The sequence below is a fragment of the Malaclemys terrapin genome, chromosome 3 (assembly GCF_027887155.1).
Source record: "Malaclemys terrapin pileata isolate rMalTer1 chromosome 3, rMalTer1.hap1, whole genome shotgun sequence".
Taxonomy (NCBI): domain Eukaryota; kingdom Metazoa; phylum Chordata; order Testudines; family Emydidae; genus Malaclemys; species Malaclemys terrapin.
This window is the reverse complement of record NC_071507.1, coordinates 360,167-381,586: the sequence shown is the minus strand read 5'-3', so window position 1 is coordinate 381,586 and position 21,420 is coordinate 360,167. Positions and strand designations below refer to the sequence as shown.

General features: G+C 46.8%; 1 protein-coding gene across 9 annotated transcripts in view; it reads left to right on the top strand.

The window, feature by feature from the left end:
• Nucleotides 1-21,420, top strand: part of SLC8A1 (solute carrier family 8 member A1) — a 333,147-nt gene that overhangs the window by 260,066 nt on the left and 51,661 nt on the right. For 5 of the 9 annotated variants that reach the window (XM_054022272.1, XM_054022269.1, XM_054022267.1 and 2 more), the window contains exons 3-4: nt 14,767-14,873; nt 20,679-20,699. In XM_054022272.1, coding sequence (XP_053878247.1) covers nt 14,767-14,873; nt 20,679-20,699 — 128 coding nt within the window. Of the gene's footprint in view, nt 1-14,766; nt 14,874-15,599; nt 15,704-20,678; nt 20,700-21,420 lie in introns of all 9 variants that reach the window. The other 4 variants (XM_054022274.1, XM_054022271.1, XM_054022270.1 and 1 more) reach the window with 2 other exon arrangements.

Sequence of the window (21,420 nt, the reverse complement as noted above, 5' to 3'; positions counted from 1 at the left end):
CAGAGGCTCCTTCACCACATCCCCTTTCCTTGGGTCACCCCCGCCTGTCCTGTCTGCGGCAGGGGGAGTGAGTGTCATAAGACCCCCTTCATCAGCTCTGCACCACAGTGGGTTATCGGTGTCTGGGGCAGCCAAGCTAGGTGTCCTGGCCTGGCCTGTTTCCTGTCTCCTGGCCCTCTTCGGCCTTGTGTTCTGTGAGGGAGGCTCCCCAGTGACACAACCTTGCTTTCATCGCTGCATTGCTCCTTTCTGCCTGGTGCAGCGGCAGAAGGCAGAGCAGTTGTAGTGAAGTCTGGGCAAATGCCTTGAAGTGCAGCTCCCGTTTTAGCTACCGCGGAAAGCTGCTCTGTGCATTACATACACAATGGGAAATGACTGACTAGGAAGGAGTTTGCGGAAAGGGATCTGGGGGTCATAGTGGATCACAAGCTAAATATGAGTCAACAGTGTAAGGCTGTTGCAAAAAAAGCAAACATCATTCTGGGATGTGTTAGCAGGAGTATTGTAAACAAGACACGAGAAGTAATTCTTCCACTCTACTCCACGCTGATTCGGCCTCGACTGGAGTATTGTGTCCAGTTCTGGGTGCCACATTTCAGGAAAGATGTGGACAAATTGGAGAAAATCCAGAGAAGAGCAACACAAATTATTAAAGGTCTAGAAAACATGACCTATGAGGGAAGATTTAAAAAAAACTGGGTTTGTTTAGTTTGGAGAAGAGAAGACTGAGAGGGGACATGATAACATTTTCAAGTACATAAAAGGTTGTTACAAGGAAGAAGGGAAAAAATTGTTGTTCTTAACCTCTGAGGACAGGACAAGAAGCAATGGGCTTAAATTGCAGAAAGGGCGGTTTAAGTTGGACATTAGGAAAAACTTCCTGTCAGAGTGGTTAAGCACTGGAATAAATTGCCTAGGGAGGTTGTGGAATCTCCGTCATCGGGGATTTTTAAGAGCAGGTTGGACAAACACCTCTCAGGGATGGTCTAGATCAGTGGGCCCCAACCTTATTCCTCTGGCGGGTGCCAGGCGACTAGCCACCGCGGACTGTGGCCGGCGGACAAGCATCCGCCAAAATGCCGCCGAGAAGCGGCAACGTCAATAGGCATCGCCACCGAAATGCCACCGACAAGCAGCGTCATCCAGAGGTGTCACCACCGAAAATCGGCGGCATTTCGGCGGCAATGCCTCTGGATGACACTGCTTGTTGGCAGCATTTCAGCGGATGCTCGTCCGCCAGCCAGTATGCGGGTGCACATAGATGCCCCAGTGGGTGCTATGGCGCCCGCGGGCACCGCATTGGAGACCACTGGTCTAGATCAGGGGTCGGCAACTTTTCAGAAGTGTTGTGCCGAGTCTTCATTTATTCACTCTGATTTAAGGTTTCGCGTGTCAGTAATACATATTAATGTTTTTAGAAGGTCTCTTTCTATAAGTCTATAATATATAACTAAACTATTGTTGTATGTAAAGTAAATTAGGTTTTTAAAATGTTTAAGAAATTTTATTTAAAATTAAATTAAAATGCAGAGCCCCCCCGGACCAGTGTCCAGGACCCGGGCAGTGTGAGTGCACTGAAAATCAGCTCACGTGCCACCTTCAGCCCGCGTGCCATAGGTTGTCTACCCCTGGTCTAGATAATACTTAGTCCTGCCTTGAGTGCAGGGGACTGGATTAGATGACCTCTCGAGGTCCCTTCCAGTTCTATGATTCTATGATTACCTGGCAATGGGGGCATATTGTAGAGCCATTAGGAAGCCATGTGGTGAATTAGCTGATGACTCAGAAAATGCCTGTGTGTTCCAGCTCACATGGGTACATTCCAGCAGCTCCTGTGTTCAGACACCATTGGAATTCCCCAGTGGCTCAGCAGGAACTTGTAGGCTGGTTCTGCATTGCAAGCTTAAGAGGCAAACAAAAGATTATGTACTAAGGCCCTTTATTATCAGAAGCCTAATGGGAGAACGGCAGTGTGCTGGGAAAGACAGACAGCTACTGTCAACAGCTGGATTGCGAGACTGAGAGCTCACAATTGCACTTCTGCACTGTGCTGCGTGCCAGATCTCTCAGAAACAAGTGGCCGTGCTCTGACTTGCCATCTTCCCTGGGGGAAAGAGCAATTTGGTAATGGGCAATCAATGACAAGCCTTTCCTTGCAGAATGCCACTTCGCAGTGATTTCAGTGAGTGGCAGCAGTGGGGAATGAATATAAATGTTCTAGCACCACGTTTCCAAATGGGCCTCTGAGTTGGTCTTGCCTGTTTTGCTTGTACTTCTGCACATCAGCCACAAATGTGCCAAATGTAAAGCACGTTACTCTGTCTGCACACTAGCTGCGAGCCCTGTGTACCTTGGATTTCCTCTTCATTGCTTCTGACCGTTGAGATCAGCTTGGACTCGTAGGCTTGCAATCCCTAGACCAGGGATTGGCAACCTTTGGCACGCGGCCCGTTAGGGAAATCTGCTGGCAGGCTGGGATGGTTTGTTTACCTGCGGCGTCCACAGGTTCAGACGATCGCAGCTCCCAGTGGCCGCGGTTTGCCGTTCCAGGACAGTGGGGGCTGTGGGAAGAGCAGCCAGCACATCCCTCAGCCCACTCCGCTTCCTGTAGCCCCCATGATGGTCTCTGCCCAAGAGAGGTGATGGCTGAGGAGCCGGAAGCCTGGGGTGGGTGCTCTCAAGGAGCCACAGAAAGGTGCCCTGAACCGTGTCAGTGCAATACATTTATAGTATATAAATATAAATCACCACATCTCAGACAGAAATGCCAGCTGTGTGCCCTATGACCCCCTCCCTCTCAACCCCAACCTCAAATTGTATAACAAGTGCCCCCAAGGAAAAACACAATGGCACCTCCCAGAAAATATTTTTCCAGCTCCCCACTTTGCCTCAGTCATTCTATCTCTCTCGCTGAGCCACTACCTCTATCGGGCTCAGATAACACAAAGGGAATTCCTGTTGACAACCACCCAAGGACCAGCAGCGTATTAAAGGGAGGCAGGTAGCAAAGTGAAAGCTAGGGGCTCATCAGGCTGACACAGCTAAGGCACCTCAGTTTCATAGCTAGTAGCACACAAGGGAGCATCCTCACATCCAACCACCTGTGACTCCTGCAACCCGAGGGATCAGGTGCCCATTTTGCAGCAGGGTGAACTGGAGATGGCCTTTCAGTGTGAGATTGGGAGAGTTGCAAACCCATGACCTTCAGAGTTATAGGTAAGGCGCTTAAGCACACAGCCATTGCACCTCCGACGGTGTGGGGGTGCCAAACCCAAACTGACCCCAAGTACAAGAGTGCCTGAGAAAACCCTGACACAATAACATTGCTTCCAAGAGGGATAAAAAGACATGCCAATTGACAGTCCAGGCACACGGTGCTGCTTCATTCAGACACAGGCTTCTGAGTCTCGCATGAATGGACCATGGAAGCAATGAACCCTAGCAGATCAAGCTATAAAAGTGATCTGAACAGAGATCTGTGTTGCAGTCATTTAGACCCACATGCAATACGGTCCCTGGGGCAGGCACAGATATATGTGCAGTGCAGTCAGATGCATCAGAATCTATAGGGCAGATGCAACATTTGGGACAAAGCAGTGTATGGATGTGATGTTTGAGCATGGTTATCAAACTCCTCTCACTGTTTAGCCACTCAGCAGGGAGAGCTTTCCCAAGAGATGAGGAAAATATTTCAGAGTTTGAGAGTGTCTACACTGACAAAACTCATGAAATTGGTGTCTTTCTTAAAGCCCCAGCTCCTTGAGGTAGGTGGTAGGGGAGAACGTCAGCTTACTTAAAAAAAAAAAAAAAAAAAAAATGCAAGTTTCATGCTTATGGAGGAAAGCTGGAAAATGTGACCAGAGTACACCCCAAAGGCTCTGAAACCAGAAAGCAAATAAAAAGAGCACAACTTGTATTATGTTTTTTAAATCACATGATTTTTAATCTCCTCTCGTGATTTTGGGAGCCTGACTTGTGATTTTTGAAAGTTTGAGTTGGCAATACAGGTCTCTTCTTTGTGTAAACATTTTGTTTGGCTGGTCTGGGGAAAAGCTGGAATCCTTCAGGTTTGGAGAGTCTTTGTGGAGCTTTTCAGATTGACGGGAGGAGACTGGGTACATTTTACCAGGGTTTTACAGGGCTTTAGAAGTGCCAGATCATACCTGTGCCGTGTGAACTTGACTTAAAGAGGGAGGTATAAGGAGCGGAAGATGCATCCTGCAGGGAATGCCCGGCTGATGTTCTGACTCAGTAATATTTGCTTTGTGCCCTTTTCGTTGCCAGACCCGTCCATCCATTCCCCTGGCACAGGGGTTCTCAAACTGGGGGTCGGGACCCTTCTCGGGGTCGCAAGGTTATTACATGGGGGGGTCGCGAGCTGTCAGCCTCCAACCCTAAATCCCGCTTTGCCTCCAGCATTTATAATGGTGTTAAATATATTAAAAAGTGTTTTTAATTTCTAGGGGGGGGTCGCACTCAGAGGCTTGCTGTGTGAAAGGTGTCAGCAGTACAAAAGTTTGAGAGCCACTGCCCTAGCAGCTTTGCCTCTGTTACCTGTTGCACATCAACTGTTTTATATACAGGGTTGGACTAACTGGCACAATTGTAGTGTCAGACAGATGAGAGATGGCAGGAGTCAAAAGTGTCCGCTTTGGAGTAGACCCTACCTGCTTTGTGAAATACTTTGGCACTGTTTAGGGTTACCATATTTTGTGCCTCCAAAAGGAGGACACTCCACGGGGCCCTGGCCCCGCCCCCAGCCCCGCCCATGCCCCAACTCTGCCCCCTCCCCTGCTTCCCGCGAACATTTGATTCGCGGGAAGCCTGAGCAGGTAAGGGGGGGTGTGGGGGGAGGAGGCGCGGCCGAGGCTGGCCCCCCCGGCGGCGCCAGCCTGGGTCGGCTCAGGCCCTGGGGTGCCGGCCTCGACCGACCCCCCCCGGCCCGCCCAGCACTGCCGGCCGGCCCCCGGCGGCCCAGCGCACCCCCCCCGGCTCCGCGACCCTGGACCGGCCCCGCGGCCCAGCGCACCCCCCGCGGCCCAGCGCACCCCCCCGGCTCCGCGGCCCTGGACCGGCCCCGCGGCCCAGCGCACACCCCCCCGGCTCCCGGCCCCGCGGCCCAGCGCACCCCCCCCGGCTCCGCGACCCTGGACCGGCCCCGCGGCCCAGCGCACCCCCCCGGCTCCCGGCCCCGCAGCCCAGCGCACCCCCCCGGCGGCCCAGCCCCGGCGGCCCAGCGCACCCCCCCGGCGGCCCGGCTCCCAGCCCGACCCCCCGGCCCCGCGGCCCAGCGCACCCCCCGGCGGCCCGGCCCAACTCCCGGCCTGGCACTGCGCCCTGGACCCAGGCCCGGCACCGCGCGCCCGGCCCGGCACCATGCCCCCGGCCCCGCGACCCCGGCCCGGCCCCGCACCGGCCCCGGCCAAAGAGGCCCCGGCCGAGCCCTCCCTCCCAATTTTCCCGGACATGGCCGGCTTTTGGGGATTTCCCCCCGGACAGGGATTTGAGCCCCCAAAAGCCGGACATGTCCGGGAAAATCCGGACGTATGGTAACCCTAGCACTGTTGGGTGTGCAACACGCAGCTGCTGCAAATCTCTATTAGGAACATGAAGATTTCTGGCAACCACAGTTTCTGCCATACAGCTACTGTGGCTCTCAGCTGCTTCACCTAGCTTTAATAAGCAGAGTCCAGTCCCCTGCCATGAGGGCAGGAGACTGGACTCGATGACCTCTCAAGGTCCCTTCCAGTCCTTGAATCTATGAATTTTCCCCTAGGAGATTCCTGCTACACTGTGTACAGCAGTGTTGTTAAGGCTATTGTGAGATGGTCATGACCATTTCCATCCCATTGCAACAGGCTGCAGCAATAGCTCTTAGGTAGAGCTGTTCTAGGTGTCACCACTGGCTGTGTTAAACAGCCAGCACACATTTACTTAAGAGTACAAATCACTACATACGGAGTGAAATGAGTCAGTGTAGCCCCGCCCTTCTTTGCCCATGCTCAGTCGATTGCTTTTGCTCACATGTGCTTTACTGCACTTCTGCATTTAAATGAAAGAGTGTCTCCATCCACTCTGCAGCATGCCAGAGGGCTGCAGGGGAAGGAGACAAATTGTTTTTACTGCTTTCAACTTAAAGTACTAATGGAATAAGGCGCACTGCTTTGGACTGCTTTCTCTCTATAATTCAATCATGACTCAATAATGTGCAGTCTAAAAAGGTGTTAGAATTTTTGCAGTGTCTAACTTACTGCCAGATCATTAATAAGTTGTTTAACTTGCTAGCAGAAACCACGGCCTTTTAAGGGACCATGGTATGTTCTGTGCACTGCTTATGTGTTGCTCTGCATACCAAGGATTTATTCTTAAGCATCCTCTTTATGCTCCAGATTGTCATGTATTAAGAATTACTGCAGCATCATGGCACTGGCTTCCCATGTGATGTCATTTCCACATCGGATGTAGTGCAGTGCTTAACTTGTGCCAGGGCTGAACTCCAGCAGCTGTAGGCTCGGCAGTTCAGAGCCCCAGCACCTCTGCGCTCGGCAGTTCAGAGCCCCGGCACCTCTGCGCTCGGCAGTTCAGAGCCCCGGCACCTCTGCGCTCGGCAGTTCAGAGCCCCGGCACCTCTGCGCTCGGCAGTTCAGAGCCCCGGCACCTCTGCGCCTGGCAGTTCAGAGCCCCGGCACCTCTGCGCCTGGCAGTTCAGAGCCCCGGCACCTCTGCGCCTGGCAGTTCAGAGCCCCGGCACCTCTGCGCTCGGCAGTTCAGAGCCCCGGCACCTCTGCGCTTGCTGCATCAGTTATGAATGTAAAAAAATTGCTTTGAGCCCCGGCACCTCTTTCATTACAGAATAAGCACTGGTGTAATATAACCATTTTCTCTTACTATTTTAGCACTGAGAACGTATTGTCAGTCCAAACCATTGTACTCTGTACTTAGAATGGGGAATATCTCACCTACGGGCGGAGGGTCAAGTCCTCAGCTACTGTAAATCAGCATAGCTCCATTGACTTCAATGGCGCTAAGCCATTTTACCCCAGCTGAAGATCTGGGGCTAGCTGTTCATTTATTCCCGATACACTGCTTTTTAGAGGAGGCATTTTCAGGACTGACAAATAGCATTCCCCAAGTATTGAATGGAATATGAGTTGGGCATGGGCTGTTGATTAATTCTAGGCAGCTGGGTACGCTGGGCATGTTCTTCTACCTAGAAGAAAAATTAACACTGTCTTTTTTGGAAGCTCATTTTTAAAGCTTAGAAAATATTTTTTTCCCCTCAAGAAATGTTTGGGAAAAAATTGCAAAGTTAGAAATACTGTATTACTCTTAGCTTCCTCATTCTGATTCTAATTAACAGTCCACAGTCGCCAGGAGACATACTTCCACCCCATGCCTTTGGTGCTAGCTCTATTAATAAGAAAATGTTATGCATTGCAGACTTTTTCTATCATGGTTACATTTTACTTGAACGATGCACATTGTCACTTTCACTTTCATTTTAAATAAGTGATATTGTGTAATATGTTGAAGGGATCTCTGAGCCACCAGTAACAGAGAGTCTGATTTAAAACTGATGAATGAACTTGTGGAATTAACCATTATGCAGACCTCACTGCATGGTTGTGATATTAGTACTTTTCACTGATAAAGCATCTAGCAGAGAAAGGTATAACGTGATCCAATGGCTGGAAGTTGAAATTAGACAAATTCAGACTGAAAATAAGGCATACATTTTTAATGGTGAGAATCTTAACCATTGGAACAATTTACCAAGGGTCATGGTGGGTTCTCCATCACTGACCATTTTTAAATCAAGATAGGATACTTTTTCTAAAAGATCTGCTCTAGGAATTATTGTGGGGCAGTTCTCTGGCCTGTGCTGTACAGCAGGTCAGACTAGATCATGGCTTCTCAAACTTCATTGCATCGCGACCCCCTTTCGACAATAAAAATTACTACATGACCCCAGGAGGGGGGACCGAAGCCTGAGCCAGCCCGAGCCCCATGTAAGTGGGGGGAGAGGCCCAAAGCCGAAGCCCAAGGGCTTCAGTCCCAGGCAGGGGCCTGTAATCTGAGTCCCAACACCCCTGTAGCCTGGTGGTTAGAATATTCACCTCAGATGTGGGAGACCCAAATTCAAGCCCCTCCCACAATGAATAGCTCATACAAAGTAGGACAGCTTCAATAGGAGGGATTGAGGAAGCCTTAGACTGGAATATCCTATAGCCTGCCCTAGAATAAGAAATTCACACTGCTCTTTTCACAAACCAAGTCACTCTCAGAGCCTAATCTAGGTGTCCTAAGCCCCAGCATCTGGCTATGACGACTAAGCCACACAGTCTCCCTACACAGTTTATATTTTGAGCTAAGAAAATCGTATAAAAGCAATAAGTGCCTTTTTGTTTAAAAAAAAAAAAAAAGACAATAGACCCAAGGGCTTGTTTGACCTGGAGAAATCGGCACCAGTGTAAATCTGTTGCTATAGTAAACCCTTATTGTAGACTCACTGCAAAGCAATGCCACTAACCTTGGTAATCTAACAGTGTATTTTGCACCACTGCATGCCCCATCTTACTCTTGTGCAGGGCAGCTTATGCACCAATGCAATCACACCATGTAGACAGGGCCTCAATCAACCTCTTGCATGCTTCCTCTTCATTGCATGGGTGCCCCTCTGCCAAGCAGTAGCAGATGTCTGGGGCCTTATAGGTTGGGTTCCCAGTAGAGGAGACATCCGTGATGCAGAGTCTGGGTGTCTTCTAAATATAACTTATTTTAATTGCACATGTACCTGGAACAGAGGTAGTCAAATAGCATGCAGGGCAAGCCCTTCTCACCTCAACACCAATAGCCTGCTTCCCAGGGATCGGGTGACCAGATAGCAACTGTAAAAAAACGGGACAGGGGATGGGAGGCAATAGGCACCTATATAAGAAAAAGTCCCAAAAAACGGGACTGTCTCTTTAAAAACGGGACATTGGTCACCCTACTCAGGGACAACTTTGCCTCAAGAATTGACTCTAATCAGAGACCAAACTCTCCTTCTGGCCCCTTTCCCCAGAATCTCACGTAACAAACTAGCAACAGCACATCGCATGGCTATCCAAGACTGACCATTCGTTCACACTCTCTGACAAAAGAACTTGGAAAACTATGTGTAACAGTGCCACCTGTTGATACCTGCTGTAACTGTGTCTGGGATCAGAGTAACAGCCGTGTTAGTCTGTATCCGCAAAAAGAAGAACAGGAGTACTTGTGGCACCTTAGAGACTAACAAATTTATTAGAGCATAAGCTTTCGTGGACTACAGCCCACTTCTTCGGATGCATATAGTGGGCTGTAGTCCACGAAAGCTTATGCTCTAATAAATTTGTTAGTCTCTAAGGTGCCACAAGTACTCCTGTTCTTCTTTTTGTGTCTGGGACGCTGATCGTGCAGCCAGCCTCCATTGATGTCAGTGGGACTCTACTCAAGCAGAGAGGCCTGCCTGCAGGGTCAGGGCATAGGTGCCTCTTTGATGGAGAATATACACTTTCTGAGCACTGTTTGGACAAATATGGGCCTGATTTTCAGAAGTACTGAGTGCTCACAGCCCCAAATCAGTGGAAACTGTAAGTCCTCAGTACCTCTGAAAATCAGGTGTCTTATGTTTTTTCTTACTCTGTGATTTGTAAGTGTAGAGTGAGATTCCCTGCACTGGCCTGCATGTTACACTTGACATTGATAAATGTAGCTTTTTTAATTATGTTCTCTAAGAACAGCCATTCTATGCAGACACAGAGGAATCAGTATGCATTTTAATGAGTGCTGTCAGGAAAATTATTGATTACTTTAGTAATGATTTTGAAATTGTCATTATGTTAAGTCCATCAGGGTTTTTTGTGTGGCTTTGCCAAGAACTTTTTCATATCCTCCATTCCTTTTTTCATCTAAAACAATTTTAGTTACCACATCAATGCAAAGCAAAATCTGCTCCATGTTTGGTAACTGTTTCATCTGTGCATAAAAATGATTGCAGTGATGATTATACATGGAAGAAGTTAATACAAATATTCCTTAGAAAATATGGTTAGGCTGAGCCAGGCTGCGTTCGTTTGTTTTGTTTTTTTCAGCCATCGCTTGCGCAGTTATTGATGTCGTTATAAGCATGAAGGACAAACTTAATGGACTTTTGACTATATCAAATCGTGCAAGAAATCATACCTGTTGTTCTGCTTAGTGGTTTGTGGTGTTTGTACTAAGTTATGAAAAGCAAGGGATCTAATGCCAATCAGCTTAGCAGAGAGTTTTAGGTTGCAGTACCGAGCACTCAAATCTAAAACAAGGGCAGAAAGCCAGAATACATAACTGATCTCTGATTTGGTCCTAATTCCCAGGTCCAGCCAAGTTCCACTGGACCTGAGGGGTGGCTTTATGCTGCCTTTGTGTGCCTCAATCCTGGGACCTGTTGTGGGGGGAGCAATTGATCCCTTAGCATACATTAGAGCAGCCTCAGGGCTGCTCTAACCTGCACCAGGCTGCCTATGGAGAGTACATAAGAGATGAAGAATGAGAAAGGCGATTTCTTTCAAAGAGAAGACAAGCTTAGCGAAAGGCGACACAAGAAAAGCAGCTGGAAAGTTGGTTTAGCCAAAGAAGTTTGAAAGAAGCTGGAGTGGACTAGGAATGGACTAAGGAGGCTGGATGCAGGCAATAAATAAGGAACCTCTGTGATGACACAATTATTTTGTTACTTATTTACACATTTTGTTCTGACCCATCAGGATGGAGCCTGGGCTCTGAGATTCAACCCTCTCTCAGAATTTCAGAGCCCGGGCTCCAACCTGCACCCGAAGGTCTACACTGCTATTTTTAGCCCTGCAACGCAAGCCCTGTGAGCCCAATCCAGTTGATGCGGGCTCTGATACGCACTGCCGCAGGTCTCTCTTCGTAGTGTAGACAAACACTCAGACAGAAAGCAGACTCCTTCACTGCTTGCCATAGCTCCCCCCCAAGAAATGACATCACAAAACCAGTGCCAGATTTCCAACTGGGCACAGTAGGCACGTGCCATGGGGCACCAGTGTTCTTGGGGCGCCTAAAAGTGGGTTAAAAGTTTCATTTTTTATGGAAAATGTGAAGGTCAGCTGTAGGCGGGGCGGGAGGAGAGGCGCTGAAGATGCTTTGCCTAGTGGTGCATAAGGTGTAAATACAGCCCTGCACGAAACTAACCGCAGAACATTTCTTCAGATTTGCTGCAGGCCCCCACACTCAGAAAAAGGCCTGTTTGTAACAGCATCATTGGGGGACTTCTGCGAGGACAGTGTTAATGAATCTTTTCCATTCCATTGTTTTTTCATGTGAACTTACTCTGTCACCTACTTTGCACTGTATTAGGTGCATTAGAAAACAAAACTCTGGGAAGTGGCCAAGGCCTCCAGTAAGAAGGTGCCAGGTTTTGATGTTAGTTTATTGGTTCTCTAGCTGTGCTCTAGGCATGTTCTAAGCCAGGGGTCGCAACCTTTCAGAAGCGGGGTGCCGAGTCTTCATTTATTCACTCTAATTTAAGGTTTCGCGTACCAGTAATACATTTTAACGTTTTTAGAAGATCTCTTTCTACAAGACTATAATATATAACTAAAGTATTGTTGTATGTGAAGTAAATAAGGTTTTTAAAAATTGTTAAGAAACTTCATTTAAAATTAAAGTAAAATGCACAGCCCCTGGAGCGGTGGCCAGGACCCAGGCAGTGTGAGTGCCACTGAAAATCAGCTTGCATGCCACCTTCGGCACGCGTGCCATAGGTTGCCTACCCCTTTTCCAAGCCTTCATACTCATGTTATTGCTAGAACAGTAAATTCAGTAATAACAGACAAATAGTCTTAAGTGGCTAGGCTGGATAAGAATGTGGACGTATAGGTCAATTTCCGCATTAAGGCCCTTGAGAAAAATATAATCAAAATAATTTTGGTTTGAAAAACGAATGTATTGCTTTAAAAAAAAATAGCCTACCACCATTGATGCTTTCTTCACTTCCTCCTGCCTTAGCCTTCAGAAAGAATCTATCTCATTTGAATTCTCAGAGTGTGAAAGGTCATATCTAGCATCATATGGAAACCTATAAACTACTAGCTTCAAGAGAGACATCTTTAAAATCAGACTTGAATGGCTGACCATTGTCATATGCATGTGTCTGTGAGAAGCTGCTGTTTTCATTCGTATGGCTGGTTAGCTTAAACATTCTCTGTTAGCTTCAAGGGGGTGAGTGATTTATTTGTTTGTTTTGAGTTTCAAATGTCAGCCGGAGCCTGTGGCTTTTTGTAGTGAGGCCACACAGTCCCATCGTTACTAAGGGACCTAGGCTGCCCCAAACTCTCTGAGCATTACACGCCAACCTAATATGGCAACCACAGCAAAATGCACCACTTAAAAATAATGGGAGAGCAGTGGCAGACCCGTGAGCCGAGGCTGTAAGAGCCCAAGCTAATGCAGGCTTGTCACAAAGCATTGAGTACATAACGACAGAGGCAAAGGATGGAAGTAGGTTAAGTGACTGTTCTACAGGTAAATGTCCCACGTCTCCAGAAGAGATCCTTGGCTGCCGACAATGGTTTTAGCCCTTTATAAAGGTTATTTCAAACAGATCATCGCTCCTGTGAAGAGTGGTTGGCTGCAGTTGTCTCTCTCGGTAATGGCTTTTCACTGTGAGAGTCAGGGGGTAGCAAGCCTTTCCCAAGAGTGGGATTTGAGGGGAGGGGATGGGGTCAGAAGATTCGGGGCTCACATGTCAAAGGGGGTTTGGCCTGTGGCGTCCTGACAGTTCTGAGTCTGGCCTCAAGGGCCACGATGGCCATGCATGTTGGGCCAAATCCCAACGTCCTTATTCAGGGCCTATTCTCTCCCCTACCTACAAAAGAGAATTCTGCGAGCCTCAGCTGGTGGGGACCTTGCTTCCAAGCTTTTCTGTTGGAAGAGCATGGTTTGCTCCCGGAGGATAAACCTGAATATCACCTCTTTGAACTCAGATCCCTTCAGAGCTGCTGGGATCTGCAGTTGAGGAGAGGTTTTGGTTCTTCCTGATCGCTATAGAGCTACACGTCCAGGGGATATCACAGACTATTCCCTAAAGGGATGTACCCCACACAGAGAGAGGGGTACAAAGTGCAAACTAATGCAAGCCTCACATGTTCCCTACAGGCTGGGGCCCAAACAGCTTCACTCTCCTCAGCCATCCCTCCCAGCTCTGGAGAGTGGGACTCCATGGAGCCCGCAGGTTTGAGAGGATCAGGGCAGGGCCGGCTCCAGGCACCAGCTTCTCAAGCAGGTGCTTGGGGCGGCTGTTCCGGACAGGGGCGGCAGTTCCAGGTATTCGGCGGCAATTCGGCGGAGGGTCCGTCACTCCGCCTGGGAGTGAAGGACCTCCTGCCGAATTGCCGCCGCAGATCGTGATCGCGGCTTTTTTTAGATTGCAATTGCGGCTTTTTGGTTTTGGTTTTGGCTGCTTGGGGCGGCCAAAACCCTGGAGCCGGCCCTGGATCAGGGGGCAGACTGCAGAGATGGAACGCCTCTCCTTCTGCAGGGCCTGGAGTGAGGAGAATGGAGCCCTGGAGGGAGCAGCGTGGGGCCCTCAGTTTTTATTCCGTTTGTATTTAAGCAAAGCTCCCATGGTCTATGGCAGCCATTTCTACTGAGTGAAGATTTCAGGTCTCAACCCACGCTTGTGCACAGTGATGATCACAATGATCCAGCAAGAGCCAGAGACCAAAGTGCCCACCAGATCCCCCGGTGACACTGGCAAGGCCCACAAGAGGGTGGGCGGGCTAATGGGGCAGGCTCTCAGGGGAATGTGAGGCTGGGAACTGTGCTGGTTTTTAAAGGGCCATAGACTGGTCACTCTCTGTGGAAATACCTCTGTCCTGTATGAATTCCAGATGTGAGCGAGCACATGTCCAAGCTGGCCCATCAGAGTAAAGGCCAAGAAGCCCCAGCGAGCGCTCCCCATTGGATTTAGGGCCCATGGAAGGCAGAAAGGATGGGACCTCAGGGCTGCTGTCCTACCAGGCGTGTTTCAATTCCATGTCAATGTAGACACCCTTGAAGTGGCTGAAACGTTAGTAGTGCATGTGTGAACTGTGTGCATACATGCACACACATTCTATATAGAGCCCAGAGCAGGGCTTTCAGATGAAAGATCCCTTCCATCTTCTCAGGGCTTCTGCTTTTCTGTCTCACACTCTGATGAGCCTGCTGCTCATTCTCCACTTTCCTCGGCTTTGATTGGGATGGATTAACTCGAGACCCTGTTAATCAGTGAGAGAGGGACCCTGGCATCCTTGTGCAGGATTCCATGTGCTTCACCTCTCCTCCTCCCGGGGGACGTGGCTCAGGGGCAATCTCCTCCATTCCCCAGGGAGGGTTACTGTGGCAACGACCACATATACTTCACATATCATGAAGATCCAGCGATGCAGCATGTGAAGAACACAGGCCAAATGCAGCCATAGGGCCAGTGGAGTTAATTCCATACCAGCCCATGGAGTTTGCCCCTACTTATCCCAGATGTGACCTCAGCCCCATAGTTCCCAGGGTGCATTTCAGTGTTATACCTGAGCATTATTGTAGAATGCTGTGGGATGCTGTGTGGCTGCCCCCTGAGATAATTACTTGATGAGTCTTTGCCCAAACTAACCTCCTTTTGACGTTTCTGTCCTCCCTCTTGTTTCTCCTTTTCTTTACTGTCCCTTTCCCCCCTTACTCTTGAATATCTATTCTTCTCTGTTTCAGCAAAACGATATCAGTCAAAATAATTGATGATGAGGAGTATGAGAAAAACAAGACCTTCTACCTTGAGATTGGGGAGCCCCGTCTGGTGGAGATGAGTGAGAAGAAAGGTGGGGGATCTGCTCTGAGGCTGAGCCCAGCCTGCGTGCACATGTCCTGATCACTCATGGATGCCTGGCACTTTCCAATACATGCAATCTAAAACATGCCTTCCTCTATCTATGTCAAAGAGCAGGAGTCAAGTCACTAGGGCCTGGAGCTGAGAACCTTTGTTTGCACTTTGGACTCCAATTTCGGTTTTCCATACTTAAATTCAGACATTCTGGGCCTGATTATCAGCTGGCGTAGATCAGCATAGCTCCATTTATTTCAATGGAGTAATGACGGCTGACACCAGTCAAGGATCTGGTCCTTCATAAGTTGCTGGGGTGCTGCTGTTACTTAAAAGCAAAACCAGTCCACCTGCTTTTACGGCTCAGATACTTGGCACAGAACTACAAATAGAATCCAGATACAGATTGGCTGCAAGCAAAGCAACCAAACCCTCTGGTGTTTGGATTTCCTTTTCCATCTAACGCTTATGTGGTGCATGAACAATAGCTCCCCACAATATAAACATATCAACTTCATTTCAGAGTTAAATTTGTAGATTGGCTCCTTTTTCAGAATGAAACAGCCTAGGTGCAGTGATGGACTTTCTGCTCTTTTACATAAGTAACTGAGGCAGATGTGCTCCTCCCTTCATATCATCTCGGTAACCATCTCGCCTGGTTGAACTTAAAGCATGAGTGTGTGACGCCAACCATTTGTTTTGCCTTTGTCTTGTGTTCCCACAGGAAATTCATTACCCTTAAAATACTTGACCGTGAGGAATATGAGAAAGAGTGCAGTTTCTACCTTGTGCTTGAGGAACCAATATGGCTACGAAGAGGAATGAAAGGTGTGAGAGTAAACCCAGACAAACTCTCGAGAAATTGTAGTCTGCTCTCTCTCTGTCTCCCTACTCTCACACTTGCTCTCTCCTCGCACTTGGCTTCCAAATATTTTGCCATATCTCCTCTCAAGCTTAGCAACTTTACCTTGTTTATTGTTTGGCAGGTGTAACTCTGGTCCCACTGACTAGCTCCCACTGAAGCAGGGTTGGGACTAAATACAAACTGACTTTTTTTGTGAAGTGTTCATCTGTGAACTGCTCCCACTTGTGAGGCAGTAAATGAAAACAATCCTGTGAATAAATCACTAGGGGTTCTATCCTCTCCATGCTAGCTAGAGAGGGACAAGCTCACACATACTGCATTGGTGCTGTCAGCCAAGAGTTTATGGCAGCATCTAGCTCCCACAAAGTGATCACAAACACTAGAGTGGATCATGTGGGAAGACAGAGTGTGAATCCTAAACTGTCAATTGCTATTGCAACAGTATCAGAAACAAAGACATTTCAGTTGTGTATTCAAAATATACAGCACTGAAATCTCATATACAAATATTCTTTTAATCTAGGAGAAAACAGTCTCTTTTTTAATTAAAAAAGACAATTGCATCATTTTTAGCAAGAGATAAAGTAGACCCTCTGTTTAAATAAAAATCACATTCTTAACGCAACATTTTTAGCTTTTTACACTGGTAATGAGCATACAATGATGTCTGAAGTTAGTTCAAAATCAGGTAATTCCAGTAGGATGTCTGTGGTCAGGATTTCACCCAGTGAATCTGGAAGTAAATAGGTAAAATGCACTGAAAGTGCAGTGACATGGACATCCCACTGAATCCTCATAAGGAGGATGAAATCAGTTTCCATCACACAAAATGAAAACATTTCTCTAAAGCAACTGCAAACATATTCATAAAAAAAAAGGGCTGCTAATTTTTCTAAGCAATTTATTTTCTTAAAAAGATAACTTAAACTGAATGGATGTAACTCATTTCATGAATTATTGATGGCTAATTAGGACATTACAGCAATAAAATTATTATCCTGAATAATTAGTCACAACATAACAGACATTTTTTTTAACAACCCAAACATTGTTAGCAACATTTTGTCTCTTTGACTTCCTGTTTAATTTCTAGGTGATATCTTCTACTTAGGAATCATCAGATTGTATTATAATATTATTATTATCATACGTTTAGGCCCTGATTTAGCAAAGCACTCGAGCACATGTTTAACTTTTGAGTCCCAGGATTAGTTTATCCCAGATCGGGTAAGAGGTGACTTGATCATGGTCTGCAAGTACCTATAGGGAGAAGACATTTCTCATAATAGATGATTCTTTAATCTAGCAGAAAAACGCATAGCAAGCTCCCATGGCTTGAAGCTGAAGCTAGACCAAAGGAGACTAGAAATAAAATGCACATTTTTAACAGTGAGGGTACTTAACTCTTGGAACAATTTATCTGAGGATGTGGTGGATGGAGTCACTTGGCGTCTTTAAATCAAGGCTGGGTGTCTTTCCAGAAGAGATTTTATAGCTCAAAGAGAAAGCAGAAAGCATTGGGCGAGGTTCTCTCACCCATGCTGTACAGGAGGTCAGTCTAGATGATCATAATGATCCCTTCCAACCTTCAGATCTCTGAATCTAAGACTTAGGTACATTGTTATCTGCTTTGCTGAATGGGGGCCTTAGCAAACTGGTGTTTGTGGACGCTCCATAGGAATTTACAGGGGGCAGCTGGAATAGTGGCGTTAGCTCCCCTGTGCCCTCTATGTGGGGAGTTGGAGACTAGGGATAACACAAATGTAGATCTCATAGCCCTTCCCCAACCCCATCCAGCCTTGGCACTCATTAGTGACCCTTCCATGCTAGCCTGTTAGGTCCCACCATGAAGTCGCCTCTACATCGCATGGGGCATGCTGGGTCCTTACATCCAGCACATCCACCCTGTGCCCCACTCCCAACCACTGTGCAGGACAGCAGTGGTGCAGAGGGCATTGCTTGGGCTCCCCACATCTTGTGGCATTTCACCCCAAAGAAATAAATAGGCTTCCCTTCTTATAGACTAAATCCGCTCATTTGCTGACTACCCCCGATCCAGCAAAGCATGTAAGCATGGCCTTGATTCAGGAAAGCATGGCCCTGTTCAAGACAGCACTTAAGCATGTGCTTAAAGTTAAGTGTGTCCTTAAGTGCTGTCCTGGATAGAAATCAGAAGGGTAGCCATGTTAGTCTGGATCTGTAAAAAGCAACAGAGAGTCCTGTGGCACCTTTAAGACTAACAGATGTATTGGAGCATAAGCTTTCATGGGTGAATGCCCACTTCGTCCTGGATAGAGATGGGCTTCAGCACAAGTGTGGGTCAGCGCCGTGTGTGTCAAATGTGAGTAGTCCTGATTAAGTCAAGGGGGCTACTCGCATGCTTAGTGTCATGTATGCTTAAGTGCTTTGTTGGATCGAGGTCTAAGATGACTTCATGTATATCAAATGTTGGTGCATTTAGACTGAAACACAATACTATTTATTTTAGTTCCTTTTCCCTCAGTAGGCAAAAAAAATAAAATAAAATACCCCTTCTTACAGAAAAACAAATGAATAGGAAATGTCTATTCACTAGTAGCTGTCTGATTTAAAAAAAAAATAATTAAGCTAGTTCATATACAAGAAAGAGGAGAATAATCTGGATTAGTTTAATAAATTACACAGACAAGAAATTCAGTTCAGTCCGATTCATCTTTACTCAAGTAAATGCATGATTTTATCAGGCTCAAACAATTCTGCCTTTGGAAAAACTAACTTTTGTTCACACAGTGAGTTGTTCAGTGGCTCTAAATCCAGGCCTTCCTAACAGCTGGGTACATTTCTAATCCTGTTCAAAGGTGCATTTTTCTCAGAGTGTATTCATAGGAGAACTAGGGGGAAAGGGACGGGTGCAATTTTGTGCTCAGTGGGTGCATTCATCAGGCAGTCTTAGAGCACAGGGACCAGCCAGACACCTCTGCCCCATACTAGGTTGATGCTGTCTTGCAACATTTCCTAGTTGGTTAGTTGCATTGGCACTGCCATGCATAAGAAGGCAGCCAGAGCCGGCTTGCTTGGAGCTGAATCCACCATACACTAGCCGGAGCTCAGGAGTGATTCAGCCAGGCCTCAAGCGCTACAGCACACCTAAGAGGAGGGAGTCTGCCAGCTCTGCATCTGCCAAGCAGTATTCCCCAGCCAATTTATGCCAGTTGCGCATAGAGGGACCAGTGAATTGCCCCATGGTGCTTGTGGAGTACTGGGGAGAGCCCAGCCGTTGCTCGCCAGCAACCTTTAGACAAGGTGCAACTTGCTATTCCTCCAGTCTCCCCACATGCTTGGAGTTCCTAGGGGAAGGTGAACTATGGCCACACCCCAGCTCCACCCAGAGACAAGGTCTTGTAACATTTGGTGCTGCTGGGCATGAGAGCACACACAGACACACACACCTTCCAAGATACTGGCAAGCAATAGCTGAATCCTTCTGGCTGCCTCCTTCATGGGAGCACTGGGCTCCCTGCTCCCTCTCTGGCCTAGCGCGCTGAGAGGAGAGAAGCTGCCATTACCTAGAACTAGATGGATTCCTCAGAGGGGCTGCATTTATCCCAAGAGAGAACACTGCACATGGACCTTTTTCCTCCTCCCCTGCATTCCTTGACAGATGGATGCCCTATGTGATTATTAGCTCACAGAAAATTCCATTAAATCTGACACACTAGTGCAATGCAATAGAATCCCAGTGAGTGGGATTTGCATCACCAGCAGTGCTAGGGACACCTACTATTGTTTTTGTACCACCAAAATAAAATTAACCATTGACGCTAAAAGCTATCCATTGATTTCATTCGGCACTGCATGGGCGCAGTATTGTCCACTCTCATGGTTTTATCATGAATCTTGGATTATTTGGAAGGTTTTTAAAGCTCTCGCTGCTGGAGTCCTGTGATGACATGAGACTCTCAGCTTTTGGTTTATAAAAAGTAAGTTTCTAGCTCTCATGGTTGCAGGGGAAAGCTTGAAAATGTGAAGCCAAGGCTCCATAAAGTCTTAGTAGTCAGAAGGTAAATAAAAAGAGCCAAAAATGTATTAGTCTTTTTAAAATCTCATGATTTTTAAACCAGTTTTTGAGGACTGACATGATTTTTGAACTCTTGGGGCTGGTAATACTGTGAGCTCAGCTTCTGAAATCAGGCCTAGGTGTGCCAAAAATTAAAATACGTAAAATCAGCAGCTGCTTTTGAAAATATTGGCCTGATCTTCTCTGCTTCAGTTTCCCTCCCTTTGAAAAGGGTTAATACTTCCTGATCTTACTACCTTTCCAGGGTATTGCTAGAAGTAATTAGTTAGAGTGTTCAGTTCTTCAAAGATCCAGAGTGCTACCTGAATGCTAAATGATAGTTATTTTTTATCAGGGCTTAAACTGTCATTTTGCTAAATGACAGGATAAATACTGTATTATATTTCGTGAGTCAAGCCCTAGCACAAACTGTACTTCTTCCATTCTACATTCCCTGTAGAAATCAGGCCATTATGTAATTATTATTTTCCATTTAGACTATTAAAGGAAGTAAAAGAATCCAGCAAACAGCCCTTACATCCATATTTTGGGACATATTATTTCCTCGATCTGTGGTGGTATTGCCATTGATGTCGTTGGACGCTCCATGAATACATGGCCCAAAGGGGGGAAATGAATTTTTTTAAAGTTTGTCTTTTATACCATATTGCTATATGTGACATTATTTTTTTTTCTTTTAATTCACAGCCCACGCTCATGAAATGTTTCTGTTCCATTATTTTCAATGCTCTTTTCTGGGTTACCAATGGTATCCTGAAACTTCACAGGTTTTCATTGTCTGGGCCTGGGAGCTGGAGTCTTTCTGTGGATGTTCCTTTTAATTTCATTATTCATTTACTTTTCTTCTTCTGTGTTTGTCTCTCTGTCTGTCTCCTTCACAGCTCTGTTGTTGAATGAGCTTGGTAAGCACTGCATTTCTTGTATTTCTTTTCCATTTTCCCAGTGTGTCCGTATATTGGTGGAAATGATGATTTTGTTTGACTTTTCTTTTTGCTCACAAGAATCTCTCTTAAGGTTGTTAATACCATTTTACTAAGCCCAGGTAATTGAGATCATGTTCTTCTTTGAGTATATGCTCCAAAAATTGTTAGCTGAGACATGAACATTTGTGTTAAAGGAGGGACAGTGGCTAAAATCATAATTGAAAGTGGCATTAATTACAATGACAAGGGAGCCTAAGGGGGTTAGGAACAGCATTTCACTGGGATTTGGGCAGTTAGCTCCTTTTTTAAATCCCAGACAACAAGCATATTTAGGGTCAGAGTCTGTCACCCTTAAGTGCAGTGAGTAGCTCCACAAGTAATCCCAATGGGGTTATTAGGGCGTTAGACGCTACTGAATGGGAGCAATGGTATCGGACTCTGGCCACTAGTGGATATATTCAATACAACTAACTCCTTGGGTTTGCTACTAGCCTTCAGGTTGCTTTCACTGGACACTGTGCGCTAATTTGTAGTAAAAAGATGTGGAAAGCACTAAGAGTCTCAGAAATGTACAACAGAACTGAGCTGTTCAAACTAATTCATATCCTGTTACGTAGGCATAAGAAACAGAATGTTTGTAGTACCTGGCAGTGCTCTGGCCAGAATACTTAGGGCTTATTGTGGTGAAATTGACCACAAG